Source organism: Megascapheus bottae, chromosome 3 (genome assembly GCF_031878675.1).
Source record: "Megascapheus bottae isolate mThoBot1 chromosome 3, mThoBot2.hap1, whole genome shotgun sequence".
In the NCBI taxonomy this organism is placed as follows: Eukaryota; Metazoa; Chordata; class Mammalia; order Rodentia; family Geomyidae; genus Megascapheus; species Megascapheus bottae.
Window position 1 is genome coordinate 2,251,281 of NC_143511.1, and position 23,629 is coordinate 2,274,909.

General features: G+C 39.4%; 2 protein-coding genes across 12 annotated transcripts; one reads left to right on the forward strand and one right to left on the reverse strand.

Moving 5' to 3' along the window:
- Positions 1–1,878: 1,878 nt before the first annotated feature.
- Rmi1 (RecQ mediated genome instability 1) lies at positions 1,879–13,312 on the reverse strand. Of its 5 annotated transcripts, none has more exons than XM_090329459.1 (3): positions 13,237–13,312; positions 8,443–8,544; positions 1,879–4,538 (listed from the first exon to the last, which is right to left on the reverse strand). In XM_090329459.1, exon 3 carries the CDS (start codon positions 4,510–4,512, stop codon positions 2,641–2,643), a length of 1,872 nt encoding a protein of 623 aa, XP_090185585.1. In that variant the 5' UTR covers positions 4,513–4,538; positions 8,443–8,544; positions 13,237–13,312; the 3' UTR covers positions 1,879–2,640. The 5 variants fall into 5 exon arrangements, with proteins under 5 accessions (XP_090185585.1, XP_090185584.1, XP_090185583.1 ...); XM_090329458.1 differs by lacking the exon at positions 13,237–13,312 and adding an exon at positions 12,695–12,921; XM_090329457.1 differs by lacking the exon at positions 13,237–13,312 and adding an exon at positions 12,222–12,577.
- Hnrnpk (heterogeneous nuclear ribonucleoprotein K) lies at positions 13,040–23,346 on the forward strand. 7 transcript variants are annotated; one of them, XM_090329463.1, is made up of 16 exons: positions 13,040–13,186; positions 15,136–15,223; positions 15,455–15,552; positions 16,131–16,187; positions 17,694–17,737; positions 18,602–18,674; positions 19,153–19,224; positions 19,720–19,833; positions 20,001–20,129; positions 20,500–20,807; positions 20,931–20,985; positions 21,162–21,245; positions 21,504–21,519; positions 21,594–21,676; positions 21,949–22,118; positions 22,817–23,346. In XM_090329463.1, the coding sequence occupies exons 2-16, from the start codon at positions 15,166–15,168 to the stop codon at positions 22,848–22,850; spliced, it is 1,395 nt and encodes a 464-aa protein (XP_090185589.1). In that variant the 5' UTR covers positions 13,040–13,186; positions 15,136–15,165; the 3' UTR covers positions 22,851–23,346. The 7 variants fall into 7 exon arrangements, with proteins under 7 accessions (XP_090185589.1, XP_090185587.1, XP_090185592.1 ...); XM_090329461.1 differs by having other exon boundaries at positions 15,139–15,223; XM_090329466.1 differs by having other exon boundaries at positions 15,139–15,223; positions 22,877–23,346.
- Positions 23,347–23,629: the final 283 nt, after the last annotated feature.

Consider the following 23,629-nt stretch of genomic DNA (forward strand, 5'->3'; position numbering starts at 1 on the left):
AATGGGGACCAAGACATGTGAAAGGGTATCAATGTATGTGAATTAATGCACCTTCTATCTGACAAATATCATGTAACCCTTCTATTAATTATAATAAAATATATGAAAAAAATAAAAATAATAAAATAATTTAAGCCAGGGGCTGGGAGTTTGACCTAGTGGTAGAGAGCTGGCCTAGCATGCATGAAGACTTGGGTTTGATTCCTCATTACTACATACATAGAAAAAAACTGGAAGTGGTGCTGTGGCTCAAGTGGTAGAACTCTAGCCTTGAGAAAACCCAAGGACAGTGCTCAGGTCCTGAGTTAAAGCCCCAGGACTGGAAAAAAAAAAAAAAGGAATAATTTAAGCCAGGGCTGGTAACACAGACTTGAAATTCTAGCATTTAGGCTACTAAACCTCTCTCTTTACAATTAATTTTACCATACTGCACAGAATTGGGGAACATTTCCATGTTATTTCTCATTTTTGGATGTTATACTTTTTTTAGGCCTTTTAAAAATTTAGTCTTCTCAAGTAACTTCGTTAGTCCTATTATATCATTCTCTATTCACAGAATCCAGCTTTTTCTTTTCCTTTTGCCAGTCCTGGGTACTGAACTCAGTACCTAAGCACTGTTCTTTAGCTTTCTCAAGGCTATTGCTCTTCTACTGGAGCCACAGCACCACTTCTGGGTTTTTCTATGCATTTGGTACATAGGAATCAAACCCAGGGATTCATGCATTCTAGGCAAGCACTCTATCACTAGGCCACAGCCTAGGCCCTCAGCCTTTTCTTTTGTGCTTAATTTGCTGTTTTTATGTTGGATAGGGATAAATCCTCATTTTGGTGCTCAAAGCTCTCTTTAAGGACAGTTTTTGCTTTTTTGCTATATTGTTTGTTTGTTTGTTTGTTTATTTATTTATTTGGTCTTGGGGCTTGAACTCTGGGCCTGGGTGCTGTCCCTGAGCTCTTCAGCTCAAGGCTTCTACCTTATCCTTGGGCCTGGGCATTTTAGACCAGATTACTATTAGAGTATATAGAGCTAAGTATTATCCTTCAAATAGCAGTGGAAAATATTTTCAAGTATCTTCCACGCATGTATACACACACACACACACACACACACACACACACACACACACACACACACACCTGTATTTTTTTTTCCTTTTTTGGTGCCAATCCTGGGGCTTGAACTCAAGTTCTGAGTGCTGACCCTGGTTTTTTGTGCTGAAGGATAATGCTCTACCACTTTGAACCACAAAGTCATTCCTGGCCTTTTGGTAGCTAATGGAATTTCCTGCCTATGCTGGCATCAAACAGCCATCCTCAGATCTCAGCGCCCTGAGTAGCTAGGATTACAGGTCTGAGAAACTGATGTTCAGCCCTTATGTTTTATATGCATATTTATTTTCCAGCTATTTCCCATTATATTATTATTCTTCTTTTCACTAAAAAAATAACATCCTCATTTGAAGCATTTATTTAATATTTTTAAATTCAAGGCACTTCATAAAAGATTATTTTTCTAGTCCTAGGGATTGAATCAGGGCCTAAACATTGTCCTTGGGCTTTCTCAATACTATAGCTCTACCACTTGAGCCGTAGCACCACTTCCAGCTTTTCCTATGTATACGGTTCTGAGAAATCAAACCCCAGTCTTTATGCATGCTAGGCAAGCACACTACCACTAGGCCAAACTCCCAGCTAAGGCACTTCAAAATTTTCTCTGTTAAATATAACTTATGGCAAAGTAGAAGAGTGGTAAAGTCTCCCTTTAAAACAATTAACACAACAAAATTAAAGTTTACATGTACAGCTAATTAAAAATGGGATAATTATACCTAAAGACATGAATAACCACTTATTTTAATTTTTAAAAATGCAATGTTTAATAATAAAGTTAATATGTCATTTAAAATATACTGTTCTTTCTTCCCCTCGCAACTCCAGCACCAAGGCTTGAACTCAGGGAGCTCCATCACTTGAGCCACACCTCTGAGAGGGCATTTTGCTGATGATTTTTTGGGGGAGTTGGATTCTCAAGGACTTTTCTGCCTAGGCTGGCTTCAAAACTTGATCCTCTATATCCAAGACTTCTGAGAAGGTATGATTAAAGGTATAAGCCACTTAAAATACAATCTTTTTAATCATTCAGTATACAGTAGTATTTATAAAGTAGTATCTAATTAACAAGATTTACCTTGAATATGCCAAATATGTATAATTAACGAAATCCAGCAAAACAATATGCATCTTAAAGCTTGATGTCCTGATTTTAACTTTTTTCTCCTATTTTTGGGGTACTCAAAGTGTTAAGAATGACTGAAACAACAATACTTTAGCGATCATCTTCTAAGAAATGACAAGGATAAAAAGAAATTTCTCAACAAAAATGGAACTACTAAAATTTTATTTAAAATCACCAAGGGATTTAATAATACTGAGTAGTATAACCCACCTAGGATGAATCTAGGTTCAGACAAGTTTAAAAAATTAAGTATATACATATGATTAAATACTTCTAATTGAATTGAAATAAAACATGAAACTTCATTGATTTTGCTTTTCACAAAAAAAGTTTCAAAAGTAAAACTATGACCAACTTTAATTCTATATATTCTCTTCCTGTTATGAGGTGTCTAATACTTTGGCAAATTATTTATTCAACCTCTTCTTCAGGTCCTCCAGGTGTTCCATAGTAATATCCTCTAATGCAAGTACCATGGCTTTACACAAAGAAGGATTAAATGAAATAGTCATTATACAGCACAAATCTATTAGATTTTTCTGACATTTCTGCAAACCTTCAAGGAATTTTTGATATTTAAGAGGATCCTTTTTTAACTTTTTCATTTCTGGTACAGAAAACCCTATTAAACTAGTTAGTATTTCATCTACAAAGTCTACATCTAGATATGCAGTGCCATCAGAAACCTTTGCAGTGATATTCCAAATGCCACCAGAACTCGAGAGATTTCCAGTTAGAGTCACAATAAATGCTTTGACTTTTACTGTTGTAACTTCCTTTGGTTTGCTGGCCATTAGGACAGACAAGTAGATAAAAGGTGGAGAGTTCAAATCCATACCAACCGAAAGATCAGTGATATTCTCTACTGATTTTGAAGAACTGGGTTGTAAATGGTGACTATTTACACTAGAAATTTGTGAACTCTTTTTTGGTACACAATTAACATCTCTACTTAATATTTTATTACTTAAAAAATGTTCATCTGAACTGCTGATGGTTTGTTTTATTTTATTATCTGTCTCTATATTCTTATCTTTATTTGTAAAATCATGGGGTAATGGTACATTACATTGACCTAAAAAAATACTACTGTTTTGGTGTTTCGCAGAGTGATAACCTAAAGACTTATGAGTCATTTGTTCAGATAATCTGTTTTTATCCCAATTATTGTCTACCTGTTTGTAAGCCAAAGAAAAGTTATCTGGAGTATTAGGTTTATGTGAAATTCTCTCTGTACATCTAGCTATGTTTTCATTCGAAGTTAGTGGTTGTAATTCTTTGGTTTCCATCTGTTCTTTCTGGACAGTTTCTTCTAAAAGTAAGGCCTCCTCCAGGGAAAAGTCATCTAAATTCACATCAGTGAAATACATAGATTGGTTTGGTGGTTTCTCCTTTGGTCTTGGAGAAAGAACAGGTCCTGGCTTAAAACTTGACTCTCTCATAGAAACAGTATTTGAGGAACTGACTATGTTCAAACATCTTTCCAATGAAGTGTCCTCGTTTTCTCCAAGTTCATCATTTTCATCAAGACTTGCCAAAAGTTCTTCATCGGAAGGTCCTAAAGCAGGATCTAGAACATCTGTAACTCTGGGGATATTTTGAGCAGAATTACTTGGTATGTCTGAGACTATAGGATCAACTTCTCCAATTAATCTTGCAAGTACTTTCTCTTGGGCATATTCTTCTAAAAGAACATCTACTTCACCTCCTAACACCTTCACATTTTCTGGTTTTAATAAGAGTACACCAAGACGAAAAGAAATGTTTCCGTGAATCAAAATTTTTGTACCTGGAGAAAGATCACTATGAAGAACTGGAACAGACTGATACTCCATTGCCTGCATTTGTACAATTCCATCAGTGACCTGTAACATCAACATTCGTGAAGACTTTGCTTCCCAAGGTTTTAGGGTAACTTGTGTTTCAGCTGTAACCAGATCATTTGTTGTATTTTTTCCTCTCAACTTCTGTATCTGAGAATATGCAGGTTGACTTACATCCACCAAAGAATTGATCTGTAGTGCATAAAACCCATTCAGTTCTCCTTTCGGAATCTCTAAAATACGATCAGGTAAAAGAGGATGTTCCAAATCTCTGAGATCAGTAAGCAGCCATTGCTCAAATACTTGCTTATTAATTTGTGCCTGAGTCAAATTAACATTACCACTTTCTTCTTGGATCCAGTTAATACAAGCTTCCAGCCACATATGAGGTACTTTAACATGCCATGTAGCTAACAGCCAGGTTTCAACTCTTGATGCAATGGTAGTTACACTCATTTCTTTTCAATGAAAAATAATAACACCTGAAAACAAAACAAAAATATGGTAATTCAGTACACTTACATACAGGCTTCTATAATTTTCTATGATGCTCAAGTAGGCATAAACAACAGTTTTTTTCTTTCTCCATCTTAAAATTCTTTGACATTCAGCTGGTTGCTGGTGGCTCATGCCTACAATTCTACATACTCAAGCAGCTAAGATCTGAAGACTGTGCTTTCAAAACCAGCCCAGCAGAAAAGTCTTTTAACATTCTTACCTCCGATTAACCACCAAAAACCTAGAAGCAGAGTTGTGGCTCAAGTGGTTAGCTTTAAGCAAAAAGGATAAGTAAGTGATACTCCCCAGGTGCTGACTTCAAGCCCCAGGAAGGACTCAATTTTAGAAAAATAAAAAGCTCAACTAAGACATTCTACTTCAATAAAATTCAAATGTACAACAAAAAAAATGTTTGAATGAGACAGATCAAGTTTACAAGCTACACAATCTTTTTAAAAACTATACAACATTTTTAAAAGACGATACTACCATTCATCTTACAGGATTATTGCAAAAACTACATGAATAATAATTATTAAACACAATGTCAAACATACTCAGTAAATGGAGGTATTATATAAAACTAATAGTTGGGTCTAATAATTTAAAATTTAGTCAAGAAACAATATTCAACAAAGCTCTTTCCTTATCTATAAGTAACACTAACTTTGCTAAAAGTTACCATTGTGTTTGGCCATTTGGCACTAAATACATAGGGTAATGGTAACATTTTAACAAGTAACAGTAGAGTCTGAACCAATATAAAGCAACCATACTTTTTTACCAAAATATTTTTGTGTGTGTGTGTGTGCTGGTTCTGGAACTTGAACTTAGGACCTGGGTAGGCACTGTCTCTAAGCAATTTTTGCTCAATGCTAGTGCTCTATTTGAGCCACATGTCCACTTATAGCCCTTTTTTTTGGTGGTTAATTGGAAATAACAGTCTCACAGATTTTTCTGCCTAAGTTGGCTTCAAACCTTGATCTTTAGGTCTCATCCTCCTGAGTATCTAGGATCACTGGTATGAGCTACAAGCACCTAACTTAAGCCAAGATAATCTTTTTTTGGTAGTCCTGGGGCTTGAACTCAGGGCCTGGGCACTGTCCTTGAGCTTCTTTTGCTCAAGGCTAATATCACCATTTGAGCCATAACACTAACTTTTTCTGTTTATGTGATACTGAAGAATCAAACCCAGGGCTTCATGAATGCTAGGCAAGCACTTTACCACTAAGCCATATTCTCAGCCCAGCCAAGATATTAAGAGTCTTGCCAGATAAATATCATTAACTTTCTGATTTTCCTCACTGTGATGAAGTAACAAAACACTAATCAATCATGTATTCAAAAAAGTTTAATTTGTTTTTTCTACAGATGAAGGTTCTTTTTTTTATTGTTTGTTTGTTGCCAGTCCTAGGGCTTGAAAGCACCGTCTTTAGGCTTTCTGTGCGCGCGCGCGCGCGCGCGTGCGTGCGTGCGTGCGTGCGTGCGCGCGCGCGTGCGTGCGTGTGTGTGTGTGTGTGTGTGTGTGTCATTGGGCCTGAGTGCTGTCCCTGAGCTCAAGGCACCACCCTACCCACGAGCCACAGCCCCACTTCCCATTTTTTAATGATTGATTGGAGATAAGAGTCTGTTCTTTAGTGCTTGGGCTGGAATAGTCCCATACTGCTTTCAATGGCTGATTCACCGTTCATTGATTTGTTGATGTGACATGTAATGCGGATCCCATGACTAGGATATTGTGAAGAGTGCTGTAATAAACATGGGTGTGCAGGAATCTCTAGTGTATGTTGAATTTGATTCACTCAAGTATATACCAGGAAGTGGTTTAACTCTAAGGATGGGTGGGAAGATAGGAAAATCACAATACAAAGTAAAAGTAGTAAGACTCTACTACCTGAAAAACAAACTAAAAGCAAAGAACTAGGGACAGGATTCAAATGATAGAACACTCACTAGTCAGCATCACAATTCTCCTACCTATGGCCTCTTTTGTGAGATGACAGGCTCATGCCACCACGCATGTTAAAGGGGGGAGAAGATGGATTCTCTGAATCTCTGCTTTTCAAGTAGGAGGGTGGTCCCCAGCTCCATTTCTCCCCTTTTTATTTTATTTTAGAAACTTGAGTATTAAAGATTGTTTTAAAAATTATCTTTAGGGGCTGGGAGTTTGGCCTAGTGGTTAAAGTGCTTGCCTAGCGTGCATGAAGACCCGGATTCGATTCCTCAGTACCACATACATAGGAAAAAAAAAAGCCGGAAGTGGTGCTGAGGCTCAAGTGGTAGAGCTCTAGCCTTGAGAAAGTCCAAGGACAGTGCTCAGGCCCTGAGCACAAGCCCAGGGCTGGCAAAAAAAAAAAAAAAAAAAAAAAAAATTATCTTTAATGTTTTGCCTTTTGCTACAGTATATCTAACTATATAAAAAGTCAGTGCTGATTGTGCTTTTGCAATTTATACTGTCTTGAACTTTAGAAAATTTCAATGATTATTTTTTTGGTCCCCTACTATATCAAACCTTGGGCCCCCCTATTAGGCAAGCACTCTACCACTGAGCTGTATCTCCAAGGCACTCCCCAGAACCTTGGGGTTTTTGTTGTTGTTGTTGTTGTTGTTTTGCCAGTCTTGGGACTTAAGCTCGGGGCCTGAGCATTGTCCTTGGACTTTTTCAAGGGTAGAGTTCTACCACTTGAGTCACAGCATTTCTGGCTTTTCCTATGTATGTGGTACCAAGGAATGGAGCTCAGTTCTTCATTTTTGCTAGGCAGGCACTGTACCATTAGGCCAAACTCCCGACTTAGAAACATTTATTTGACTCACAATTTCAAAGGTTTCAGTTAATGTCCAGCTGGCTCAATTGCTCCTAAGCATGAGCTCTTCAGCTCAAGCTACTGCCCTATCCCTAGGCCTGGGCGTTGTCCCTGAGCACTTCAGCTCAAGGCTACTACCCTACCCATTGAGCCACAGCCTCACTTCCCATTTTCTGGTGGCTAATTGGCAATGAGTCTCAAAGACTTTAGTGTCCTGGCTGGCTTTGAACCCTGATCCTCAGCTAGGATTAGAGATGTGAGTCACTGCACTGGACCTATTTTTTTTTAAAACATGTTTTCATTTATTCCAAACAACTTCTTTATATGTGCTACTGATCACATCAAGTTATACCCACTTTCATATAGACAAATTCTAAGAAATACTGCTTATTCAACTGTAACAACTACATTGTTGCTAATGCATGCAGGTTAATGTGTGCCATTGATGTGTACATGTCCTAATTAGTAATTCTTTCCATACTACCCTCCAGGATTTATTTTTTGCCAGTCCTGGGTCTTGAACTCAGGGCCTGTGCACTATGCTTAGGCTTTCTCAAGGCTAAGGCTCTACCACTTCTGTCTTTTTAAGTGTATGTTGCACCAAGGAGTTAAACCTAGGGCTTTGTGCATGCTAGGCAAGCACTCTACCACTAGAACACACTCCTAGCTCACTCTCCAAGATTTAAATCTCAATTTCTGCAGCTACTATAATGCTATAATTTGGAAAAACAAGCAAATGTGAAAAGTGATATTTAACACTATATAAACACTCAAATACAGTAATTCTCAAGTATTTTACCAAAATGTCAAGAACTTTGGGGGGGGGGGTAACCCTGCTAAATATAAATCTCCATTTCTCAGCAAGCTAAGTAATGCAAAGGGTATAATTGTTCTGGGACACAGAAACACTGCAACTTCAGGTCATAACTAATTATAATAAAAAGATGATGGATAATAGGTTTTCTCCCCTTATGTCACAGAAATGAAGTCATCGGTCAAGGTATTATATAGGATCTACAAATGAACTATATACTGGGTTTCATTAACTGAAAATCTTAATAATTTAGTAAATTGTATTACTTACATCTAGCCTTTCAGAGAATTCTTAAGGTTTCTATGTCTTCCTCCTCTTGAGAAACTGGATAAGAGTAGTCGAAGGAAGTAAAAGCAGCTCAGGAATGCTTAGCTAGGGCAGTACAAGTTTCCATTAATATACAAAGAACAGCCACTTATCTTCAACAACCCCACAAGAAAATTGTACATTTAATATGTTCATACGATATGATATACATCTTCTATTTTCCAGACTTAATGTTAAGAAAACAATGGAAAGCCGGGCACCGGGCACCAGGCACCAGTGGCTCACGGCTGAGATCCAAGGATTATGGTTCAAAGCCACACAGGCACAAAAGGACTTGAGACTCATCTCCAATTAACCCCCAGAAAACAGGAAGTGGGGCCTGGCTCATGGGTAGGGTGGTAGCCTTGAGCTGAAGAGCTCAGGGACAGCATCCAGGCCAAGTTCAGGCCCCATGACCCACAAAAAAAAAAAAAAAAAGAAAACAGCAGAAAATAAAGACAAGGGGCGAGGAACTGTAACCTGAGTTAAAATAAATGTTTTGTTGTACAGGTCCCTAGATTCTAGCTCTAGAAAAAAAGAGAGGAAGTAACAACAGAAGAGAGAAGCACAGTAACAAAACATTCATGTGTCTCACCAAGTTCACCACTGTGTTATCTGGTACAAAAAAGGACTAAATGTTCATCAATAGAAGAAAAAAGAATTGCACTATATTCGTGAAGGATCTTTAAACACATACTTTTCAAGTACTATTTATGGTTGACAAAAAGGTCATAAATAAAAATTAAACACAGCTTAATCCTCAAAATTTGTTAGAAGAAAAATTTAATTCATTAACATTCTGTGTCTCGTAAGTTGGCTGGCCATACTGATTTACATTCTGACTACCAAGAAATCAACAGTCTACAAGCAGAGCAAAAGAATTCTACCAATCGTCACTAAAGTTTAGGTGTATTTGACTTAAAGATTTTCAGTTAGTCATATACTAATTTTGGGAGGCTTTGGTTATTTTTTTACTAGCTTATTATATTAGTTATAGAGAGGGAGGGATTTGTTACAGCTCCACACATTTACATTATATTCTAATCAATCTCACCCCCTCTATCACATTCTCTGTTCTCTCAATCCTCTCAAATAAGCATCCCCAAGAAGTTTCCTTGTTCTATATTCATAACCTTTTACTTTTTACGTAGAAAAAGCACCAACAAATATTTACCTTGTTCCATGTTTCCATTATTTTCATATAAACATAAGCTTTATTTTTAGAGCAGTTTGGAGAAAGTTGAGCAGAAAATTAGGACATATCTTTTACCTCCTTTCTCCATTTTATTAACATCTTGCATTAATACAGTATACTTGTTCTACTGTTGATACATTGGTAAATTTGAAGTTTTACAAAAGAAAAAGTCTGTTTTAATTTATTAGGGATGACTTCAAGACAATTTCAGAATTTTAAGAAGGTATGTTAAAAATTAGAGAAAAAAATTGTACAGAGTGACTGAAATCAAGAAGCAATCAGAAGCAAGATGCCTATAGCCCATGCCTATAATCCTAGCTACTCAGGAGAGTGAGATTTGAGGACTGATCATAGTTCAAAACCAGCCCAGACTGAAAAGTCTGTGAAATTCTTATTTCTAATTAGCTACCAAAAAGCTGGACACTAAGCTGTAGTTCAAGTGGTAGAGCACTACCCTTGAGTAAAAAAGCTCAGGGATAGAGCTGAAGCCCAACACACATACATACATATACACACACACACACACACACACACACACACACAATTACACACAATTATTTCTGAAGAATTATTTCTGAACTTCTGCAAGAAAAAGCAGAGTAGGTTTGGTATGAAACCCAATTCTTTTTCTTTTTCTTTCCTTTTTTTTTTTTTTTTTGTGGGTCATAGGGCTTGAACTCAGCCTGGGTACAGGGACCCTGAGTTCTTCAGCTCAAGGATACCATCCTACCTGTGGGCCTGGGTGTTGCCCCTGAGCTCTTTAGCTCAAGATTCCTGCCCTACCCCTTGAGCCACTGCCCCACTTCCCATTTTCTAGTGGTTAACTGGAGATAAAAGTCTCAGAGACTTTAGTAACTTTAGTGCCGGGGCTGGCTTTGAACTGTGATCCTCCAATCTCAACCTCCAGAGTAGAAAGGATTTACAGGAGTTGAGTTGAGCCACCCCAGGTGGGATTGAAACCCAATTGGTTAAGTGACTTTGGACTAGTCCTTATGTCTAAATCATAATCTCTTACCTCTTAATCTTAATCTCTTGTTCATAACTGACTCCAAGTTTTATAATAAGCATAAGATCTGGCACAAGGTGGAAAACTCAAGAACCAGAAAGAGTATAATCTCCACTGGCAAAGTACAATCTCTATTATATTTGCCTATCATCTGCAGTAAATTTCATAGCTAAACTTTACTAGCTCTAACAGTCCAAAATGATCATTAAACAATTTCACCAGATAGGAGCTACAGAAAGAAGTACCTAGTCAAATGTTTAAATGAGCACAGGATTTTGGTTGTTGCTAGGGATCATACCCAGGGCCTAGGTGCCACTAACCCACATACAGAGCTCTAAGCACAGGTTTCAAAGGTATTGATTAGAAAACTATCAATTTTACATAGAGAATGAAAAGATGGAGAAAAGTAAAAATCTAATATATATACATACATATATATATATAAGAGAAAATTTTTATATATATATATATATATATATATATATATGCAATAAGAGAGAAAACAGGATGGGAATGATCCCAAGATTACATCTAAAGAATGGTAACAACTTTCACTAGCCAGGGTAAATCCACACATTTCCTGTACAGAGTTGCTCTCAGGAGCCCCACCATCATTGCTTTATCAAGGCAGAAAATGACTTCAACAGAAATACTATTTTTTTTTTTTTTTGCCAGTCCTGGGGCTGGAACTCAGGGCCTGAGCACTGTCCTTGGGCTTTCTCAAGGCTAGAGCTCTATCACTTGAGCCTCAGCACTTCTGGCTTTTTTCTATGTATGTGGTACTGAGGAATTGAACCTGGGTCATGGTGCATGCTAAGGCAAGCACTCTACCACTAAGCCAAACTCCCGGCTCCCAGAAATACTATTTTTTAAAGATCATTATTATAATACCCATATATATATATATATATGCACATAGTAATGCAGGTTTACAATGATTGAATTGAATGTTGAAAATGCTAACTGGTAGATTAAATCTCTATTATCCAAGTATTCCCAAACTCTATATATGGAGTAGAAATCTGAACTTTGCAACTTAAAACCGAAATTTGTTCTGTTTAACCCCTTCACAAGATTATATATTCTTCACAACATTTAGAAGTTGTATTAACTTGCAGAAGCTGCACAATCTTAGAAATTATACCCTCTCTAAAATTATTTGGTGTGCTCTCCCAAGATGTAAATTCCATCAAGTGTCCTTCCGAAACAAGTAAAAGATGACAGGTGTTACGCAATCATTACCTCTATTAAAAAGGATGTCGGCGTATGTACTGAGCAAATTATTCAAGAAGGAAATTGTTACAAGGGGCGTGAATCAGCACAAGGCCTTCACTAGGACACACGACGGTGAACCGCCGGTGTGCGTCCGCGTGTGTTCTATGGTGAATTTTGCCTTTAGGTAAGATTATAACATCGTTTATGCTTCTACTTGACTTTGGGATTGTGAGTAGAAGGCTGAGTAGGCATCGTGGAAAGCGGCTACCCACGGCTGTCAATGTCCCGGGATTGTCACCGACTCAGCACGACCTTTCATGTACCTACAGAAAAGAAGCCATCAAAGCTTGGCACAGTGGCTTTAGGAAGTAAGCAACCTTGCAACGAGAAGCTGATGTTGGAGGGAGGCTTTCCGTGCAGTGAAGGGAGCGAGGAGCGACCGATTCGCATTTCAGATGCAAGGAACACATTCGCTCCCCGGGAAGTTTTTCTCCGAATGAAGGAAAACACAGGAGCCGCTCGTACTTGGTCTCAAGTCACCACGTTCAGACTCCTATTTAATTTTTTTTTTTTAAAGCACGAAAGGTCTCTCGCTCGCTCGCCAGGGCCTCTGAGAGCCCGGTAAAACGCTCTCCGGAGCGGAAACCCGAGCTGGGGGTGGGCGCCCCGCGTTTCCCGGGAACCCCACCGCAGCGGGCCGCCCGCCGCGCCTCCCGGGCGCGCCGGGACCGCTGGGCGGCGCGGACCGTTACCCACAGCGGGCTTCCCGGGCGAGGGCCGCGCCGGCGGGCTGCACTTACCGCCGCGCACCACCACAGGTCCCGCGGGCCGGGGAGGCGGGAGGTCGGGGAGGAAAGGAACTACGGTGCCACGGGGGCTTAAGTCTGGGCCGAGCACCGACCTGGGCGTTCCGCCTGCCCTCACGCGACAGTGGGAAGCGAAATCCGCAGGACCAGCTGCTTAAGCGCTTTTTGCTTCTTCCCGCCCGATTTGTGGCTCGCGCGCAGGCGCCGCTCCAACCCGCTCCAAAGACGCCCTCCGGGCTCGGAAAAACGCCCCCTCGCCGCCCCTCCCTACGTGCGTGAAGAGTCCAAAGATCTCGCGAGAGGTTTTCTTCCCTCCCCCCCCCCCCCCTTGACCAGTGAGTGCGCGAACGAGAAAGGAGGAGGGCGCTCCAGGCGGCGGCACTGCAGACGCCATTACCCTCTGTTTCTCTGCGGCACCGACTTCGACGTTTTGCCGGAATCCCAATTGTTTGCGGCCCATAAATAATTGGAATTTCTAAGGCTCAGGTAGTACGGACTCGGGGAAGGGGTTGGTCTTCCTAAAGAGCTTCATGTACTTTTTCCAAGCCCGGGTTTTCTCAGGCCCATGGCCTTACACCCCGAAGGGAGTCGCCGGCGGGAGGCGGGGCTCCTGGCTGCTTCCTTGCTTTGATTGACGCGACCTAGGGCCAATGGCTTTGCCTTCGCATCGCCGCTGACGCCTGGGCAGCCAATCGGGGGCGACCGTAGGGTAGGAGAGCGCGAGGAGGTGGGGGAGGGGGCCGCGCTCCTTCTCTGTCTAGCAGTGACTGAGGCGGAGCAGCCGGGAGGGAACGGCGGACTTGTTCGGTGAGGTGTCGGGCAGGGCGAAGGAGTCGGTGGGAGGCAAGGAGCGGAGCCCAGCTTCTCCGTTTGAGGGGTCCGTCTTAGGGGCTCCCGGGCGGATGTCCGCTTCTCCGCCTTAGAGGGAACGTTACCTGGCCTCCCCTCCCCCACCTCCGCCATTTCCCTGCGCGTGTGTCTGCAGTCCGCGGCGGGGTGCCTGGGGGCTTATCGTGAGGGCGAGTGTCTGGGGAGAACTGAGGGTCCCGGAGGCTCGGCGCCTCGTCCGGGAGGTAGCTCGCGCCGTCGGGCGGGCAGGCGTCCGAGTCTGGAGAGGGCCGCGGCGAGGCCGCCGGCTTTTTGTGTGACCCGCGGTTCCTCGGGCCTCTGCGGCCGGGGTCGGCCGGATCAGCCGGGACGGGCGAGCCGAGCCGGACTCCCTCCTCCGCTTTGTCTCTCGGGCGGTGGGCGGGGGGGGGGGGGGGGGCGGGGGGAGGGATGGTGCGGGGGATGAGATCGCGGGGCCGCGTGGTGGGTGGGGGAGGGGGGTCGGCGCTTGGCTCCGCCTAGTCGCACGTAGTCGCCATTACGCGGGCCGCCATTTCCTGTCGGATACGGGTGAGGAGAGGTGCGGCGCTTCTGTCCGCTCGGCTTTTCCAGCTGCCGGGCCTGGGCTTTGACCCGTGGCGGGCCGGGAGGTGGGGGCAGGCCGACCAGGGCGTGATTTTCCCTGTGGAGCCGGACGGGGCGAATTTCAGCATCTAAAAGTGAGAGCTGCTAGAAGAGCCATGTTATTTCCCAGATAGACGCTGCAGCCGGGGCTAGCCCTGGGGCTCCCACCACGCCTTAGATTTTGAGTGGTGGGAGGACACACTATCCTGGAGAGAGTGCTTTTTACCTGCGTTTTGGAAGGCTGAGAGGCAAAAATGTTGCCTTGGTTTTCAGCTCTTTTGCCCTTTATCAAGGGCTACAGGTCGCCTCTACTAGTCCTTTAGTTATTTGAGACTCAGAATCGAGTATCCTTTGGAATATGTAATTATTGGATTATGTGCTGTTTATATTTAGTACAGTTTGTTTTACTAGGGACGATATTAGATTTTTACGGTTCCATTCATTTTGTTGAATAGTGAGTCCGGACTTTTAAGTACGGATTTTATGTTTCTCCTTTGCCCTCTAGATTGAGCTGTTTAGTTGGGTATGGCTTGACATTTGCCATAGTGTTTATATAGACAGGCAATTGTCAGAACAGCCTTGAGTCATCGATTGAAAAAGAACTAAAATAACTAGAAGCTTTAAAGGTCTACAAAGAACTTCAGGCATTTAATGGTGTGTAGTAAGTTGCTATGGGAGAACACAACTATGGTGGTTTTCTTTTGGAAAAAAATCAACTTGGGAATTCGTTTGTTAAGTAGCCATCGAATTAACTGGCTTACTTTGCTTAAAGCAGTTGGAATTAGTGTCTGATATTGAACAATAGCAAAACTGATCTTTTCATAGGCTACTGTAACAGTAAGGTGTCAGTTGTTCTATCCAGAGCACTACAGTTGTGCTCTGAAAGAATAGTTGGCATGTTATAGAAGCAGTATTTTTAGGAAGTATAATACTATGAATCACTCTTTTTATAAGGCACTTGTACTAGCATTTTTATTTTTCAGCAGATTGGTGTGTCCATTTAATACAAGAAAATGGAAACTGAACAGCCAGAGGAAACCTTCCCCAACACTGAAACCAATGGAGAATTTGGTGAGAAAACAATTTTCCAATCTTTAGAAGAATTTATTACAATGTCTTCAGTGAGATGGTGCTGATGTTACTATTAAGGAAGATAAAGGCCAAGACTTTTTAAAAACATGAATATGTATTTTAAAACATGAATATGGATTAGCAATAAACATCTTCTGTCCACAAGTCTAAGATCTTAAAGTGTATTTGTGAACACATTGTTTTCTTTAAAATTTGTACTGTTATTTCTAGGTAAACGCCCTGCAGAAGATATGGAAGAGGAACAAGCATTTAAAAGATCTCGGAACACTGATGAGATGGTTGAATTACGCATTCTGCTTCAAAGCAAGGTATAAACTTCATATTTGAAAAATTGATGGTTTGTACTAAAGTAGAAAATAAATTCTGGTTTCTCCCTCTTCGAAGTTTTAGGGCTTTACAGACTGAAGGGTGTAAGATTTTTATGGTTCTTTCTAAACTGGCAAACAATAGTAGTACTATTAATTTTGTTAACTAAATATACTGAACCATTTGGGAGTGTAACTAAGTAGGCAACTAAGTAAGGGGCTATTGACCACTTTGAGAAATTGTAGTCAACTCACTGGACTGCTTTATCCAAATCACAATGTGAGGATACCTACTCCTGTCAGAGCAGCTTTAAATGGGTACTGTAAATCTGTACTTAAATTTGTACAAGTATTTCAGAGCTCCATCTTAAGATTATTTTGTCCTGAATATATACAAAATCTTGATCATCCCGTCCCCAAAATTGATGTTTTGGCTTAGGTTTTTTTTTGTTGTTGTAGTTTTCTTTTTTAGTCTTCAAATAGATTTCTAATTCTATAACAGTTTAAAGCTTAAAGGCACTAACACAGGGATTGGTTTTAGGTAAAGTCAAATTCATTTCTTGTATTTCTATCTCTTCCAGAATGCTGGGGCAGTGATTGGAAAAGGAGGCAAGAATATTAAGGCTCTCCGTACAGACGTAAGTATTCATTTAAACTGCTGAACAAGCAGGTTCCGTTTGTGTTTCTAGAATTGTAAAGGTTTACATCATAGAAATCACCTAATGTAGTTGCAAGCCATTTGTTAATAATTGGTTACATAGATGATTTCAAAGTTTGCCATTCTTGTTTTAATAAAAGCCCAGATCACGTAGGGTAAAGGTTTCTATTAAACCACTTTCTAATAAAATTCCATCCAATTGTTCACTTCAGACAAGAAAACACATCTTAACTAGAAACAGCGACAGTGTAAAACCCTTCATTTTCACATTCCCTTTTGCTGACCAATTACATTATTGAAAGCCATTGTAAGTGGATGAGTATACCTAACAATCCTTCCATTTTAAAAAAAAAAATCATCCATTGTTAACAGCTTTCACATGGAGCCCAAAATTGTTCATAGGTTGCATGGTTAAGCTGTGGGTAAAGAATAGAATAGGCACTTAACCTTACAGTTGGGAAGCCATTGTCAATACCTATGGTTTGTTTGGGTCTTCATGATTTATAGTGGGTTGACTCTTGTGATTAGACACTAAATGTTTGCTGCATCAGAAGTGAGTAAACAATGGGACTTGGCTACATCAAAATTTCTATTTTTTTTTCTCATAGTATCCACATTTCTTAATGTTTTTCTTGCTAAAAATGAGGCAAATAACTTTGTGTTGAGTACTTATTTTAACAGTATTTCATTTCTCTCTTGGTCGCAGATCTTTGTATGTTCCTCTTGATTACTGTAAACTGTAACTTGAAAATTCGTTTAAAAATTTACAAACCTGCCTGTTCGCGTCTAGGAGTGCATTTTAAATCTCAGGAAACCAGTCTTGATAGTTGGGGGTTTGGGTGTGGGAATTTTTGTTTGGTCTTTTACAAACCTCTCTCCTCTTAATCCAGATGTTCAATATAATTGTCTGGGTTATCCCCCAATTTCCTCAAGAATATCAGTAAACTTAAGTCCGACAGGTTTTGTGTCTACCCTCATGAGCCAGCCTGCTACTGAAACATCGTTTTTTCTTTTGTTTGTTTTTGTTTTTTTTCCTTGGTTTTGTTTTTTGTTTTTATTTTTTTTGGTTTTGTTTTTTTTTTAAAAAAAAAAAAACCTAGAAAACCATCATTTAAGGTCCTTAAATGTTAAGCCAGTCAGATTTAGAGAAGTCCATTATTGTGTTAGTCTTCAGAACAACTTAAGCTTGTTTCATTAATTGAGAGTATTGAGTATAGTTTGTATTAAATTAAAATTTATTGCTTTTCCCCCTTTTCCCTCTCCTTGTTTTTTTGGCCATATATCTCCGTTGCCCATGTACTGGATCGACTTACCCCTGCGTTGCCCACCATGACGTTGGCCCATCCGCCCCTGAACGCCCATGTGAAAACCCTGGTTGGCTATGCCCAAAAATGTGCTCGTTGCCAAACGGGTACCATACTTGACAACTTCTGATTGAATGCCCATGCCCAATGCCAACATCCACGAACGCCAATGACCAATGCAGTACAATGCCAGTGTTTCAGTCCCAGACAGCAGTGGCCCCGAGCGGTATGTCCCAACAGTTTATGCCTCACTGCCTGATTAGAAAGAGAGAAATGTATTTTATTACCTGCCTTTTATATAATTAAATAGTATCCCCTTTAGACGGTGTATTGTTTTTCAAGTTTCTGTCTTATTTTCCCCATTAAGTCTTTTTGTCACTGAACTTTTACCGTGAGTTGCCCACCCAAACGATCCACTAATTTTATTTCGATGGAAGGAGCACAGCTTCAAGTGTTGCATATTTACTGCATTGTAAATCAAATTGTTACCCAAATAGTCTCTCGCTCTGTCTTTGTGGCCCACCTTGCTTCCCAACATTTCCTGTTCATAATTTTTTCTGATGAAATGCTAACTCTGGTTCACTTTCCTTCACTTCTCATTTGTGTTGTCTTTGTTTTGTCTTGGCATTTGTATTTGTTTTCTTGCAGAGCCCATTAGTAATCTAATTCCTAACTGGTATCCATAACCTTATTTCAGATACAATGTTCACCACTTGCATATTTCCCTCACTTTGCCTAAGAGAAAGGTGTGCCAGTTTTACCAATGTAACAGCGAGGAGGGTATCCTTAACTCGGTGGCGGGGAACATAAATATTCAACTCTGCTCTGGTCAATTTATTGCCCACTTAATCTGAGCCCTTCCAAAACAAAAGCCCATTCTCTCTGTCTTTCTTCAAGTCTCCTAATACTGTTATCATGTCTGTATTGGGCATAAAATGCATGTGAAAAATCCATAAATAGGCCACTTTAAATGGGGACTATTGAGTAAATGTTACGTGTAAAAATTTGTGTGATTACTAGTGGCAAACATAAGACTCATTTTTCTTTTCCACTTTTTTTTGTACTATCTGATATTTGTGGTGTTTGACAGCATATTGAGCATCAGTGCTGATATTGAAACAATTGGAGAGATTCTGAAGAAAATCATCCCTACCTTGGAAGAGGTAGGCTTACAACTTTTTTTATAATTATTTAATATTTTGTAGGGGGGGTGGTAAGGCATTTCATTGGGGCATAAAGGGAGGGGAGAACACTTCAAATATTTCTGACAGACGAACATAATGTGCACCATTGTCACGGCATAAGTTTGGTTGGGGTTTCTAATTTTCAGTGTGGCCACTATTGGAGTAGTAAAGCATATTGTGGTCATGAGTTTAGCTTGTCTTTTAGACTTCTGTCTTAAGAGAAATCTGTTTTGTTTTAGAGGGATGTGAGATTATGTTGAAAATGAAAAACTTAGACCTTACCTAGGATGCTAAGATTATCATTCACTGGGTATACAGAGAAAAGTATTTAAATGGAGCCTTACCGTTTAAAGTTTTTTCATATAATTAAAATGTTATAGTAGCTTTACCAATATATGCGACAATAGCCTGATCACGCTAGACACTTAACCTATTACTCTTATTTTTCTACTTTCAGGGCCTGCAGTTGCCATCACCCACTGCAACCAGCCAGCTCCCGCTCGAATCTGATGCTGTGGAATGCTTAAATGTATGTCATAGTGCCATTGAACCCCACTGAAGTATGGAGCCTGGCCCATAGGATCAATTTTATTTTTAACATAGTGCACTTTTCCCATCTCTAGAAAAAGGCTTAAAACGTAATACATGTATGGTCTTACAACTCACTGTTGACCCTGCTCCATGCTGCAGTGGGAATTAACTATATTTGCAAAGTGCTTCGCAGTCATTTTTTTTTATTATCGTGTTATTTGAATGTTAATATTATCTTGTGGTAACAGCGACATGCTAAATGGCTGCAGTGTGGGTATGGTGTTGCAGGACCTGAAAATAAAATAATTTTTAAGGTGGTGCAGAATGTCCTTTTTGGGCCTGGCTATTGAGGATAATAAGCACATAACTGGTAAAGTTATTGAAATACAAATTCAGGTTGCTTACTGCAACAGTCTATTATGCTTATAGCTAGTAAGTGTAGATTGGGAAATTACTGATATGAGACTAAAATGTTTAAACTCTCCCTCCACAGTACCAACACTATAAAGGAAGTGACTTTGACTGCGAGTTGAGACTGTTAATTCATCAGAGTCTGGCAGGAGGAATTATTGGGGTCAAAGGTGCTAAAATCAAAGAACTTCGAGAGGTAAAGGGCACTTGTGTTTTCTGTCATTATTGAATAAATATCTTGTTTTTAAAATAAGGTCATAGTACTTGGTGAGTGATTTGTATGTTATGATTAGCCACAATTTTATATTGTGTGGAAGTTTTACATTGATAAAACTAATTTTTCTTTTTGTAAACTTAATGCAGAATACTCAGACAACAATCAAGCTTTTCCAAGAATGCTGTCCTCATTCCACTGACAGAGTTGTTCTTATTGGAGGAAAGCCAGATAGAGTTGTAGAGTGCATAAAAATCATCCTTGATCTTATATCGGAGGTAATCTTTATAGCTTTGTTTTCATAATTTTATGAAACTGATAAACTTCAAAATTTTAGAATGCTTGATACTAGTAGTTTTTGTGCCTGTCCTTTTCCTAGCAATTTTATATTGTCCAGCTTTCACGTCTTTAGTCCTTTAGAAGAACATCTCAGTTTCTCTTAATGGTTACATTATATTACACTCTTCTCAGGATGTGTCTCACTGGACACATCTTGGCCCAAGACAAAAGTCCTTTCAACTCAATTGTTTACTCCACAGAGCTAAACCTTCCCCCTATTAAGATCTTTTCCTGCTTTCGTGGTTGCTTGTGTTCTACCTCATGAGAAAAATAACTTGTAACACATAGGCATTTCTTTCTTATTTGTAGTCTCCCATTAAAGGACGTGCACAGCCTTATGATCCCAACTTCTATGATGAGACCTATGATTATGGCGGTTTTACAATGATGTTTGATGATCGCCGTGGACGTCCTGTGGGATTTCCCATGCGGGGAAGAGGTGGCTTTGACAGAATGCCTCCTGGTCGGGGTGGTCGTCCCTTGCCTCCTTCTAGAAGAGATTATGATGATATGAGCCCTCGTCGTGGACCTCCTCCTCCACCGCCTGGTCGAGGTGGCCGAGGTGGTAGCAGAGCTCGAAATCTCCCTCTTCCTCCACCACCTCCACCTAGAGGAGGGTAAGTTTTTTTGGTTTGGGAAAGATGTTTAGCCACAAATCTACATAAAAGACATTCATTGATGGGTGGAGCAATTTGCTGTGTATATTAAAGAAATTGAGGTTATGACTATCATGTTTACAGAGATCTAATGGCCTATGACAGAAGAGGAAGACCTGGAGACCGCTATGATGGCATGGTGAGGACTTTTTTGTTCAGCAATGTATGTGTGAAGTATCTTAGTCAACATAGTTTACATTTTGTTAAAAGACGAATTTAACAGGTTCTTAAAATGAAAAAAGCTTCAGAAACTTCTAGATAAGAATGGTAACTGGCAAACATGATGCAGCTTTTTGTTGATATTTCTGTTTATAGGTTGGTTTTAGTGCTGATGAAACTTGGGACTCTGCGATAGATACATGGAGCCCATCAGAATGGCAGATGGCATACGAACCACAGGTTGAATATTTTAATGTACATATCAGTAATTTAAGATGTTTACTTTTTCAATGAGTTTTACTTCCTCTTATGTAGTAATTTGTTTCTTGGAATACCATGCAACTAAATCAACGTTGCCTCTTAAAATTTACTCATGGGAAATAAACTACAGAGATGTAGGAGAACTTTAATTTCCTAGACTGGGGATTGTTTAGTATTATAATGACTTTGTTATTTTGAAGGCAAAGTAATTTTCTATTTTTTTCTTTCTCTTTTTAGGGTGGCTCTGGATATGGTAAGTTTTCTCTTTTGTAAAAATGAAGCATTTTATACTTTTTACTTGAACTTAATGCTCATCATTTAAATCAGATTATTCCTATGCAGGGGGTCGTGGCTCATATGGTGATCTTGGTGGACCTATTATTACTACACAAGTAACTATTCCCAAAGATGTAAGTATCTTTAATATCAGGAATATTAGTAAAAACTATTTTTAAATGGTTATTGGCCTGTTTCTCTTAAATTTCCTTTAAACTGGAGATTATAGGTGAAACTAGGACTGAGCAGATTTAATAAATTAACACTCCACATATCTAGTCAAATAATATCCCATGGCTTTCAAAGTATTAAAAATGTTAGGATTTGTGTAGAAACCTATAATCCAGTCTGTGGTTTGACAAGCTTTTAAAGTTTCATGAACACTTGTATTTAAAAATCTTTTCAGTTGGCTGGATCTATTATTGGCAAAGGTGGTCAACGGATTAAACAAATCCGTCATGAGTCCGGAGCTTCCATCAAAATTGATGAGCCTTTAGAAGGATCCGAAGATCGGATCATTACCATTACAGGAACACAGGACCAGATTCAGAATGCACAGTATTTACTGCAGAACAGGTTAGTTTGTGTCTAACTTTGTATAAACTTGTATACACTAAAACCTTTAAGAACTTTCCTTCTCAGTTGATTTTCTTTTAGAAACCATGGTGTTTCAGTCATTTGGGGACCTAACTTCTAAACATTCTAATATTCTAATAGCTTTACCTTAATTTTCTTCTGCTTTCTTACTAAAAATGAAGACATTGAATACTAATCTTGCTGGAAGAAGCCTTAACCAACCAAACTTCTCATTTCTCTGGTGAAAACTGCTGCCAAAACCACTCCTTATAAATTATACAGAGCCTGTAGAAACTATAGAAGATTCATTGGATGTTGGCTTAGTTCTGTGTGGAAGACTAGTGATTTTGTTGTTTTTAGATAACTAAATTGACAACAAATCACAGTCTGCCATATGGCACAGGCCACCTCTACAGGACAAATGATTGGTGCTGTAAAATGCAGCATTTCACACCTTCCTGGCATTTCTTGTCTTTTCTACCAAATACTAACAACTTTCAGTTCCATTTTCTTAGTTCTGCTCAACTAATGTCTAATTAATTTTTCTTGAATTTTACATTGCTTTAGTTTATAATTGCTGGTGTTTTAAAGTTTAATTGTAATGGACATGTTAAATTTAGCATTGAAACTGTCTTAATGTTGATTAAGATGTTACGAACAAAAATTCTAATTCGTATTTTTTTTCTTTTCTTTTATAGTGTGAAGCAGTATGCAGATGTTGAAGGATTCTAATGCAAGATATTTTTTCTTTTTTATAGTGTGAAGCAGTATTCTGGAAAGTTTTTCTAAGACTAGTGAAGAACTGAAGGAGTCCTGCATCTTTTTTTTTTATCTGCTTCTGTTTAAAAAGCCAACATTCCTCTGCTTCATAGGTGTTCTGCATTTGAGGTGTAGTGAAATCTTTGCTGTTCACCAGATGTAATGTTTTAGTTCCTTACAAACAGGGTTGGGGGGAGGGCTTGCAAAAACTAACATTGAAATTTTGAAACAGCAGCAGAGTGAGTGGATTTTATTTTTTGTTCATTGTTGGTGGTTTAAAAAAATTCCCCCTATGTAATTATTGTGAACACCTTGCTTTGTGGTCACTGTAAACATTTGGGGGGGTGGGACAGGGAGGAAAGTAACAATAGTTCACATGTCCCTGGCATTTGTTCAGAGCAGTGTGCAGAATGTAATGCTCTTTTGTAAGAAACGTTTTATGATTTTTAAAATAAATTTAGTGAACCTATTTTTGGTGGTCATTTTTTTAAGACAGTTTTCAAATGGTGGCTGAATTTTCTAACCCACTCCTAAACACTAAGTTTGATTTTTCAGCTCCTCTGTTAAATATATGGACCTCTTGGATATATACAAAAATATATTGGCAAATTCAGCTCTAGTGATTTCCTGGTGGTTTGAAAGCCTATTGCATAGGGAGAAATTACATCATACACATACTCATGCTTATAAGGCTGGGTTTTTTGTTTTTTGGGGTGTTTTGTTTTGTTTTGCAAATGCTTGCCCCAATTTTA